The sequence below is a fragment of the Galeopterus variegatus genome, unplaced genomic scaffold (genome assembly GCF_000696425.1).
Source record: "Galeopterus variegatus unplaced genomic scaffold, G_variegatus-3.0.2 Scaffold386, whole genome shotgun sequence".
Classification (NCBI taxonomy): domain Eukaryota; kingdom Metazoa; phylum Chordata; class Mammalia; order Dermoptera; family Cynocephalidae; genus Galeopterus; species Galeopterus variegatus.
In genome coordinates, this window is record NW_007726497.1 from 384,935 (window position 1) to 396,300 (window position 11,366).

Consider the following 11,366-nt stretch of genomic DNA (forward strand, 5'->3'; position numbering starts at 1 on the left):
TCCCGCGCTCGGCCGCCCGCCGGTACGGACCCCAGGGACGCCGGGCGGAGTGCGCTGCCTGTACCCTCCGCGCAGACCCAGCGGCAGCGGGGGGCGGGGGAGGAGTGGACCGAGGCTCCCGGGCTGGGAGGTGCAGAGCCTGGGTTGGGCCTCCAGGCCCCGCCCCGGGATGCGGGGTAACCTCGCCGATCCCTGTTTGCTCCTCTGTGCTCTGGGCCTCAGCTTCCTCAGCGGAGCCACTCGAGCGTCGGACTTAGTGATAAAAATGGCCCACGTGTATTCAACTGGCGCTTACTGCATGCCAGGTCGCTCGATGTTGTCACTGTGCCCATCTGACGGAAGAGGAACTGAGGCCCAGAAAGTGACTTGACACGGGTCACAGGGCTGCAGGTGGTGGGGCTGGGATTTGAACTGAGGCCTGCTGACTTCAGACCGGAATTTGCAGCTGGGTACTGGGGAGGTGAAGGGAAGGTCCTGCAACCTGACCATTGGAGCACCATTGAGGAGACCCTCCTTCCTGCCTCGATGCTGGACTGCCAGGTGCAGGCCTGGCCCTCCAGGCCTCTGGGGAGAGGCCTCCTGGCTGGGAGGACTTCTCTGCAGGGGCGGGGCGACTGGGCCAGCTGCTGATCCCCTCCCTCTGCCTGTCCTTCCATCTGCCACCCTCCACCCTCCCAGGGCCTGGTTGCCATGGAACCTCATTAATCAGGCAGGCAGACCCCTGAGCCTCTGAGGAAACACTGGGTGGGCTGGGCCTCTGGGAGCTGGAGAGAAGCCCCCAATGCTAGGATAGAGAAAACATCCCAGAAGATCCCTGGATAAAACTCTGATCCCTGAGCAGCAAGAGGCTCAAGACCAGTTCAGGTCGTGGGGCCCAGAAGAGGCAGCTGAATTGCAGTGGGAGAAGGGAGTGGAGGCCTGGAGCTTGGACCTGTGGGCTGCGGGACAAGGTGTGAAGACCAGTTTGACTGGCACAGCCTGTGGGTGAAGGTGGGGTGCCAGCAGGCAGGCAGGGGCTGGCCAGGCAGTATGGGGTCTCAGTAGGGAGCTTGGAGCAAGTGGGAGGGGTGAGGCAGGGCCCAGGACAAGGAGGTAGAAACTGTTCAACTGCTGATGGGAGTGTGAGTGGCAGCTGCTCCCTGAGGCATCCTGGGACAGCCTCCCCAACCCTCTTGGCCCCATGCCCAGTGCTGCCTTCCTTCCGGAATCACCAAGATGCTAATAACAATAACAATAGCAGCTACTGTTGTTTTGAGGATGTTTTGTGTGCCAGGCTCTGTGCCAAGCACTTTGTCCTATTAACTCGTTTAACCCTGTCAGCAGCCTTCCCTTTTTACAGATAGGGAAGCTAAGGCAGAGATGTTAGGACCTTCCCTAGTCTTTCAGCTAGTGAGTGATAGATCCAGTCCACATTTCCTGAGCAGTTGATGCCATTTCTCCTGGAGATGCTAATAGAGGTTGAAGAAAACCCAGGAAGGTCTTAGGGGCCATTCAGGGGTGGGTCAGCTGCCTTGTCTTGTCTCTTATACTCCAAGGGCTTGTGCCTGCGGGTACCAGCTTGGGGCCTAGGTGAATATCCTTCCATTCAGCTGTGTGATAAGCATTTAGCAGGCCCACGGCTGCAGAGACCTAATAGAACCCGTGGGTCCTGTCCTCAGGGAGCTAAGCTCCAGACCGAAGGTTGTGGGCTCCAGGCTCAGAGGGAGGAACAGGGGCAAAGAAAAATGCCCTCTACTACACCCCCAGTGGTGTCAGGGGCAGCCTCTGGTCTTAGCATTCCATTCATTCAGCAGTTGTTGGATTAGTGACTGTCCATGAGATGCTAGGCACAGAGGCAAGTAAGGAGCCCTTACTGTCATAGTAGGCATTTTCTGTAGGTGGACAGGGGTGGAGGCTGGCACCATCCTGGAGCTGAAGTCCAGAAACGTGGGCCCAGCTTTGGGCCTCCATGGGCTTTCTGCACTGGCATTTATTTGGGGCTGTCCTTGAAATAAGCCACATGCTTGGCTTCTACACTAGTGAACATTCATTGAGCACCTCCTGTATACAAGGCTCTGCAATTCAGCAATTCCGCCTGGTCCTGTCTAACCACTTCTATTCTGTAGTCATGGCAGTTAAACACTAATCCGTTATAAATATAATACGTGTTTACTATAGAAAACTTAAGAGAAACTAGAAAGTTGAAGGGGGTGGGATTCCAGCCCTATCCATTTAACCTTCTATTTTCTTCCCCAAAGGCTGTTTTTGTTTTTAAGTGGTTGTGACAGCTTTTAGTTTTTCAAGTTTTAAAAACTAGTTTTTCCTTTTATTTCCATGTTCAAACTGTGTTGTTCACACTGCACGGATAAAGCAACAATCTCCCATGGTCCTCCCATACAGACATCACCCCTGAAATGTGTTTTGTAATAATAGAAACTGAACCAGACAGCTTTTCATGAGCTTTTTAATCTAAGAAGGGATCATGTAAATGTATTACCCTATCACAGTGTTTTGCTTGTCAATATGTCTTTGAGAGGATTCTGTGTCAACCTACCTGGGTGCTTCTTGACAGCCGTGTGGCATTCCAGGGGCTAAATAAACCCATTTAGGAGGCCTCCTCTGTGGATGGGTGTTTGAGTCACTCAGATTTTTTCATCAGTGAATGCCCTCACTCCTGGCTTTCATGGTCCCTGTGCCAGAGTTTATCTAGAGAGTGGTGGCGGAAATGGGCATCTGTTTGAGCCCTCGTTTTAGGGTGTGGCACCGACCTGCCTTCGGGTTGAGCGGTGGGGGGGGTTGTCAGGGAGAAGGCAAGGGGTGTAGTTGGTAGGAGCATGCTAGGGTTCAGGCCCCAAGGGTGAGGCTAGAGAGAGGTCCATTCTTGTTGGTGGGTGGGGGCCTGGCTTCTGGACTGGGCTCTGGGGATGTGGGACACGTGATTACAGGCCCAAGCTCTGCACCAGCCCGTTAGAGTGCAAATCCTTGCTCTATCTCTCACTGGCTGTGTGACCTGTGAGGTGGAGGCCATCATGGCACCTGCTGGGATGTGGTGGGAGGGTTTGAGGAGCAGGTGAAGCAGTTCCGAACACAGTGCTCAGTGCACCTGAAGCACTCGGCAGGCATCAGTGGACATGCCTGGCGGAGAGAGGATAGGGGTTCCTCAGCATGTGGGGAGGTTCATTCAGCACACTTTTGCTGGTGCCCAGGCCCTGGGGTAGATACCACAGATGTGGAGTTTGTTCAAACCCAGCACCTGTCTCTGAGGTGACACAGAAGTGGGAGGGAGGGAGAGGGGCAACGTAGGGAGAGGAACCAGTGCGGGCTAAGGCTTGGAGGAAGACGTGTGGAAAACACGTTTCAGCAGAAGTTCATCTGGAGATGCAATAGCAGATGAGGGTACCCAGGCAAGGGGAGGCAGAGGAAGGTCTTAAGTGGGGGTGGTAACATGATGACAGTCACAGCTGAGGGGGGACAGCTGGGGGCAGGGAGACCAGTGTGGAGAGTGCTGAGCTGTCCAGGAGGGAGATGATAATGGCCATGGTGATGAGTTCTTGAAAAAGGAATGTGATGAGGGTGGCTGGTGGGGCTAAATGAGGTTCTAGTTCAGGAAACCCTGTGGATGGTGGAGGCAAGGGTCAGTCTGGTTTTGGTCAGGGTGCATTTGAGCTGCCTGCCAGACTTCCAGGACAGTCTCGGTCCTTGAGTGTCATCTGACAGTCTTGGGTAGGAATCCTGGCTATGCTACTTGCTGGCTGTATGACCTTGGGCTTTCCTGGGCTTCAGTTGCTGTTTCTGTAAAATGGGGCCATTATTGTATTGCCAGTTCATAGGATGGCATGAAGTGCTGTATGCAAAGCACTTGGTGAGCACCAGCTGCTGCCGTGATTATAGATGATTCAAAAACAAGAGAGAAGTGGTGACTTGCCCAAGGGACCTGTGTACTCGGTGGCTTAAAACAACAAACATTTATTATACAGTTGCTGTGGGTCAGGAATTCAGGGGAGACAAAGCTAGATGCTTCTGGGTCAGGGTCTCTTCTGATGCTGCAGTCATCAGAAGTTGTGGCTAAAGTTGGAGGATTTGATTCCAAGCTCACCCATGTCACTGTTCGGAGAAAGCCTCAGTTCCTTGCCATTGGGCCCATCATTAGGACTACCTGAGTGTCTGTGTGACATGGTAGCTGGCTGCCGCCAGAGTGAGAGATCCAATATACAGAGCAAGGAGGAAGCTCCAATGCCTCTAGGACCCAGTCACAGAAGGGACACACCATCACTTCTGCCACATTCTATTCACTAGAAGCAAGTTACCACATCTGGCTTCATCTTCTGAAAGAAGTATCAAAAAATTTGCAGACTTATTTTAAAACCACCACCAGACCCCGGGAAGGTCGTGGTAGAGCTGGGACTTGAACTCAGGCCTGCTTCCCGTGGAGTGTCCTGTGTGGTAGGACTGTGACTCCCAGGCTGTCCCTCCTAGAATTTCCCTCACTACCATCCTGGTAGAGAAATTGAGGCAGGGAGCAGCCCAGGGACACCTAGCGCTCAGGTCTGCTGTAGCCTCAGTCTCCTGGTTACTGGGCATCCTCCTGTTGTTTTTGCCACAGGTGAAGCGGAGGCTGGACCTGGAAACGGACCATCAATACCTGGCTGAGAGCAGTGGACCAGTTCGGGGCAGAGGCCGCCACCCAGGAAAAGGTACCCATGGAGCTTGGGCTGGGCAGGCCTCTAACCAGGACGAGGTTACAGGTGTGGACAGATAAACATGCTTGCAGACTAAAGTCTGGCTTATCAGGCCTGGGCCTGAGCCAGGCCTCTGGGGCCCAGAGGGCAGCTGGAATGGCTGCCTAGGCCTAGTGGGGCTTCTGTAGGCCCTGGAGAGTAGGGAGTTCCCCAGCAGGAAGGGGAATGCTGTGGTTGGCAGGCAGCAGCCAAGGGCCTCCCTGCTTGGCCTTGCCAAGGGGAAGGAGCCATCTGCACGCCCCCACATCATCCTGCTACTTTGTGTTCCCAGGGAGGTGGACCTAGCTGGGGGTGGGGGTGGGTGCTGAGGGACCTGCCTTGCCTGACTGGCCCTCCCAGGTGTGAAATCCCCGGGGGAGAAGTCACGCTATGAGACATCACTAAATCTGACCACCAAACGCTTCCTGGAACTGCTGAGCCGCTCAGCTGATGGTGTTGTTGACCTGAACTGGGCAGCCGAGGTGCTGAAGGTACAGAAGCGGCGCATCTACGACATCACCAACGTCCTTGAGGGCATCCAGCTAATTGCCAAGAAGTCCAAGAACCACATCCAGTGGCTGTAGGTACCAACCAAACAGGAGAGCAGGCAGAGGTTCGGGGCTGGGCAGACAGATACACTGGCTGTGCCAGCCTGGAGCAGCGCGTAGCAGTACCCACTGTGGCTTCCTGAGTCCCTGTATTTTTTTTTTTTTTTGCAGCTGGCAAAACCCTTGACCTTGGTGTTATAACACCACACTAACCAACTGAGCTCATCAGTCAGCTGTGCTTCCCTGTCTTATAGCTGGGGAAGCCGAGGCTCAGAGAGGAGAGGTGGCTGATAGGTGATAGATGCTAAGTACAAATCTTACATATCCAGCTCTATGCAGCTTTACATACAAGGAGGCTTCAGAAAGTTCATGGAAAGATTCATGCTTTTCTTTTTTGCAGCTGGCCGGTATAGACAGGGGTCTGAACCCTTGACCTTGGTGTTACAACACCATGTCATATTATCTTTTAATTCTGTTATTTTTTTTTTTTTTTAAAGATGGCTGACTGGTAAGGGGATCTGAACCTATGGCCTCGGTGTTATCAGCATCACACTCTCCCGAGTGAGCCATGGGCCAACCCCTTAATTCTGTAATTTTATTTTTCCAGAAACTTTTTGAAGTACCCTTGTATTTGTTCACCTGGGTTAGCACCATCCAGATCAAGATAAAGCACATTTTCAACATCCCAGAAAGTTCTTTCATGCACTTTCCAGTCATTGCCCACCCCTCATACCACCAGGTGACCACTATTCTGGCTTCTGTTGCCATTGATGAGATTGGTCTAACACCAGTGTTTTGTTCTTGTTAATTCTTGCTTTATTTTTCCCTTCTCATTCCTCTCCCCAATCATCCTTCTACCCTGTTTCTTTTTTTTTTTTTTTTTTTTTTTTTTTTTTTTTTTTTTTTTTTTTTTGTCTTTTTCCGTGTCCGGCAACGGATCGCAACCCTCAGTGTCGCCCCCGCACCGGACCGGGGACCGGCAACGGGACCGCAACCCTCGGCGTCGCTCCCACGCCTCACTCAGCCAGTGAGCGGGAACCGGGCTGCATGTGGGATCCGAACCCTCGGGCGGGAGCGCCGCCACGCTTCCCAAGCGGCGCACTTATCCAGTGCGCCACCGGGCCGACCCCCTGTTTCTTTTTTTAAAGATGACTGGTAAGGGAATCTTAACCCTTGACTTGTTGTGAGCACCACGCTCACCCAGTGAGCGCACCGGCCATCCCTATATAGGATCTGAACCCGCGGCCTCGGCGCTCCCAGTGCCGCACTCTCCTGAGTGAGCCACGGGGCCGGCCCCTACTCTGTTTTTGACATATCTGCTTTTTCAGTTTTTGGTGGATCATTCCATTCTGCATCATTTTCTTTTCTTTTCACATTACAACATGTCTTGGAAATGCTTTCACGTGTGTACCTGATGTCTACTGCATTTTCATCCTTTTATACAGCTGTGTAGTATTCCATGGCATGTCTGTGCTTTTTTTTGTTTCCCCTGGTGGTTGGCCAATATGGGGATCTGAACCCTTGACCTTGGTGTGCCATCATTTATTTATCCAGCCCTCTGTGAGGGACATGTAGGTGTTTGCAGACATTCAGGCCAGGTTTTAAACCCATGCCAGTCTGATTTGGAGCCCAGCTGAGGAGCCAGACCCAGAGAGGGGCAAGGGCTTACCTGAGTCTCATAGAACAGAGGCAGCAGCAGACTCCATCCTGAGGGCCAGGGCTCCTGGGCAGAGGGGCCAGGAGCTGTTAGCCCTCCCTGATACCTTCCCACAGAGGCAGCCACGCCACGGTGGGGATCAGCGGGCGGCTTCAAGGGCTGACCCAGGACCTCCGGCAGCTGCAAGAGAGTGAGCAGCAGCTGGACCACCTGATGCACCTCTGCACAACTCAGCTGCGGCTGCTCTCTGAAGACTCTGACAGCCAGCGATATCCTTGGACGTGGAGGGCAGGCATGGCAGACAGGGGCCCTACCCAAGTGGACCTAGAGATGCTACGCTGGGCCCTGGACTCGGGAGGGCTGTGGCTTTGGATGTCCTGGCTCAGCATTTACTCACCCTGTGACAATGGATGAGTAACTTAACCTCTCTGGGCTTCAGCTTCCTCTATAAAAGGGGGATAATAATATCCAATTCTGAAATTGTGCAAATTAAAAAAGCAAAACTAGTATCAGCAACAACAAGCATTTATTTAGTATAGTGTGATTCCCTACATGATTGTGGCTTTCAAGTTTGTTTGGTTTTTTTTTTCATTTTTAAAAATTTTTTTGGCAGCTGGCCATTATGGGAATCCAAACCTTTGACCTTGGTGTTGTAATACTGTGCTCTGACCAACTGAGCTAACCGACCAGCTCTTATTTGTTTTTCTTTCACAAAAGTAGAAATTTTGTTAAAATACGTTTTCTTTTTAGTGGACACGCAAATTGTGTTTGTAAATTTGGGTCACAACCATCAACTGACATTAAGATCATGGCTCAAAATAAATTCCCAAAACTAGGCCTGGAGTGGTGTTAAGCATTTTGCACAGAATTATTGCCCGCAACCATCATCCTACCTTGGGATTGGATGGGTGGAATGGTCCCATTGTACAGAAGTGGAAATGGAAGCACAGGGGAATGAGGTTTTTGAGCCCCACCTATGTGCCAGGCCCTGGAGTGGGGGGTCGAGAGGACAGGAGTGACTAAGCAGGTGTGGGTCCTCCTTTGTGAGCTGTCTGGGTGAGTGGCCCCACAGAGGTTAAAGGTCACATGGTCCTTGACTCCACCAACCCTGGCCTATGTGACCTGCCAGGACCTTCGTAGCATTGCAGACCCTGCAGAGCAGATGGTCATGGTGATCAAGGCCCCTCCCGAGACCCAACTCCAAGCGGTGGACTCTTCAGAGGTGAGACGTGGGACTCCAGGCCCAACCAGGACAGGCTGGGCTGGGCTGGTGGTCCCCCAGGCCTCAGTTTACCCTGTCTACTGCCTCCACCCAGACCTTTCAGATCTCCCTTAAGAGCAAACAAGGCCCCATTGATGTTTTCCTGTGTCCTGAGGAGAGTGCGGGCGGGATCAGCCCTGGGAAGACCCCGCCACAGGGGACAGCTTCAGGGGAGGAGGACGGGGCAGCTGACCCTGCCCCCACAGTGCCACCACCATCTCCTCCCTCAACCCCCGCCACGGATCTGGGCCATTCCCTGCTCAGCTTGGAGCAAGGTGGGTAAGGGTGGGTGGGTAGGTGGTGTGGGGCAGGGCCCTTCCCCTGGTGGGGCAGGGCCCTTCCCCTGGTGGGGCAGGCAGGCATGACAGCCCCCTTTATCCTCCCTGCTTGGGCGTCCCTGGCCTGTGATGCTCCCCCATCTCCCCAGAACCGCTGCTGTCCCGAATGGGTGGCCTTCGGGCCCCTGTGGATGAGGACCGCCTGTCCCCACTGGTAGCGGCAGACTCACTCCTGGAGCATGCACGGGAGGACTTCTCTGGCCTCCTCTCTGAGGAGTTCATCAACCTTTCCCCTCCCAATGAGGCCCTCGACTACCACTTTGGCCTGGAGGAGGGCGAGGGCATCAGAGACCTCTTCGACTGTGACTTTGGGGACCTCACCCCCCTGGATTTCTGACAGGGCCCAGGGGGGCCAGAGTCTCGAGATGCCCACCCTGTCTCTGCAGCCCTGGAGCCCCCTGCCCTTGACCATTCTTCCAGCCTGACTGGAAATGTTTAATTTATACTACTCTCTCCTATCTCCAGTAGCTTCTAGCTCTGGGGTCTGGCTACCGCCGGGAGGCTGAGCAAGCCAGGAAGGGAAGGATTCTGTTTGTGGTGTGTATGTGCATGCACCCGGCACCCTACACGTGTGTACTGGGGTGAGTGTGGTGCGTGAGCATGTGTGTGTGCATGTACCGGGGAATGAAGGTGAACACATCTGCGCGTGCACTGCAGACACGCCCGTGTGTCCACGTGTGTGTGCATGAGTCCATGTGTGTGCGTGCGGGGCTGTAACTGCACTTTTGGTCTCCTTGCTCTGGGGGCCCCGCCAAGCCCAGCATGGCTGCCTTCCCCCAGAATCCTGTGTGCTGACCAGGCCAGGTGGGGAGGCCTTGGCTGGCTGGGTTTGCAGGACAGCGAGAGCACTTCTGTCTTAAAGGTTTTTCTGATCGAAGCTTTAATGGAGCGTTATTTATTTATCCAGGCCTCTTCGGCAAGCCTAGGAACCCAGCTAGGGGTAGGAGGGTTGTGGGGCTGACACCCCATTCCCTATCCACCTGAGCAAGGGCAGGGGTCCCTGCGCTGTTCTTTCACTCAACCCTGAAGGAGCTGAGGCCTGAGTTATTTATTGGGAAAGTGAGGGAGGGAGACAGACTGACAGCCATGGGTGGATGGAAGGGTGGTCCCTCTCCAAGGGATCACTTCAGGGCCCCAGCTGCCCCCCAGGATGGATACGAGATGAGAAGTGAGTGGAGGAACTTCACTGACAGGGTGGGCATGAGGGGTGGGTGAAGGGTCTCCCCCAGCCCAGACTCCAGGGGCCCCTCCTGGGGTGTTTGAGTGCCACCCCCTCCCACCTACTGCTCTGCCCCACCCTCCAGTCTGCACTTTGATTTGCTTCCTGACAGCTCTGTTCCCTCCTGCTTTGGTTTTAATAAATATTTTGGTGATGTTTGGGCTGGGTTTTGGGACTTTGTACTGGGAGCACGTCTGGGGGTGGGAGAGGCCAAGGGCGCTGGGAAAATGCCTATTCCCCAGTTCTCCCTGTCCCTGCCTGCTTTAATTTGATTTGAGTCTCATAACCCCAAGAAAGGCGTTCATCCCATTTTCATCCTAACTTAAAAACATGCAAGAGAATATTTTTGTTGTAGAAAGTCACAAATCCTATGGAAGTACATAAAGTAGTAAGTGGACTCCCCTCTTTTCCCAGCCCCAGAAGCTACACTGATCAGTTTGCTGTGTCCCTTCTAGACGTTTCTGGGTATTAGTAAACATGCAGCAAATACAACATACTGGTTTTGTGTCAGGTGCTCCCAGTTATGGGGACAGGTGTGTTCCCTACTTCCGGAGCTCTCAGGGTCTGATAAGGATGTGCACAAATGAGAAAAGCAGGAAGGTGCTGGAGCTGAGAGTTGTGGGATAAGTAGGAGTTACCTTGAGGAAGAAAACGAGCATAGCAAGCAGACAGCAGGATGGGCAGATGCCCAGGGGCAGGAGGGAGCCGGGCACACAGGGGACCTAAAGAAAACCAGTGCGGCTGGGGTCCCAAGCGAGGGGTAGAGTGATGCTAGAGAGGGAAGTTGTCTCGGGCTCTATTAAGGGGACAAGGAGGACTTGTCAGTCTGAGACAGGAATGATGGGTCCCGTTTCATATTTTATCTTTTTTTTTTTAAAAGATGACCGGTAAGGGGATCTTAACCCTTGACTTGGTGTTATCAGCACCACGCTCAGCCAGTGAGCGAACCGGCCATCCCTAAATGGGATCCGAACCCGTGGCCTTGGTGTTATCAGCACCGCACTCTCCCAAGTGAGCCACGGGCTGGCCCCCCCGTTTCATATTTTAAAGCTCCCTTTGGCTGCTATGTGGAGAATGGGTTGACGGGAGGGCCAGAATGGCAGAGGAGAAAAGGAAGAAGGCTGAATTGAGCTTGAAAGTGCAGGAGGGAGGGGGGTCGGGAGGCCCGAGGCCAGGGGAAGAGAAAGTGCTCACTTAGGCCTGTGTAACAAACCCCGAGGTGGGCTTTCTTTGAGTCAGCCCCTATTTTATGCCCTTTCCATTCAATGAATCTCCACAACAATCCTATGAGGCGCCGATTACCCAGAGGTAATAGTGCAGAGGAGGATACAGACGGTCAGAGAGGCGCAGTCCTATTACGCTTCTGCAGCTTGCTTTGTTTATCCTACAGTGGTCCGGGATCTGCCTTCTGGGTGGGCATACGCAGCCCCTGCCGTTCTGCTCCCGGTCGTCCAGTACCGCCCCGCCGAGGAAATGGACCCTTGGGGGGTTGCTTACTCCGCAGTGGCCGCCCCTGCAGGGACTCCGGTGGCGGAACTGTTGGGGTCAACAGTGTTGGGATTTGACGCTGTGCATCCTGGACACGGCACTTGGGTTCCAGACAGGGTGCCGAGGTCTCCGGGCTGGCGGCCCCTCTCCCGGGCTCC

At 53.8% G+C, this 11,366-nt stretch overlaps 3 protein-coding genes across 3 annotated transcripts in view; all 3 read left to right on the forward strand.

Annotated features, from left to right (window-relative positions):
* PXMP4 (peroxisomal membrane protein 4, 24kDa) overlaps positions 1–4,653 on the forward strand; it is a 34,676-nt gene extending 30,023 nt beyond the window's left edge. The window contains exon 5 of the transcript XR_550182.1: positions 4,583–4,653. The gene's annotated coding sequence lies outside the window, so the exon portion shown is untranslated. The remainder of the gene's footprint in view (positions 1–4,582) is intronic.
* The window catches only part of E2F1 (E2F transcription factor 1), an 8,304-nt gene extending 792 nt beyond the window's left edge, over positions 1–7,512 (forward strand). The window contains exons 2-5 of the mRNA XM_008568206.1: positions 842–950; positions 4,583–4,673; positions 5,058–5,277; positions 7,019–7,512. Coding sequence (XP_008566428.1) covers positions 842–950; positions 4,583–4,673; positions 5,058–5,277; positions 7,019–7,316 — 718 coding nt within the window. The 3' untranslated portion in view covers positions 7,317–7,512. The remainder of the gene's footprint in view (positions 1–841; positions 951–4,582; positions 4,674–5,057; positions 5,278–7,018) is intronic.
* Positions 7,513–8,044: 532 nt separating this feature from the next.
* Positions 8,045–11,366, forward strand: part of NECAB3 (N-terminal EF-hand calcium binding protein 3) — a 20,327-nt gene continuing 17,005 nt past the window's right edge. The window contains exons 1-2 of the mRNA XM_008568199.1: positions 8,045–8,124; positions 8,219–8,438. Coding sequence (XP_008566421.1) covers positions 8,259–8,438 — 180 coding nt within the window. The 5' untranslated portion in view covers positions 8,045–8,124; positions 8,219–8,258. The remainder of the gene's footprint in view (positions 8,125–8,218; positions 8,439–11,366) is intronic.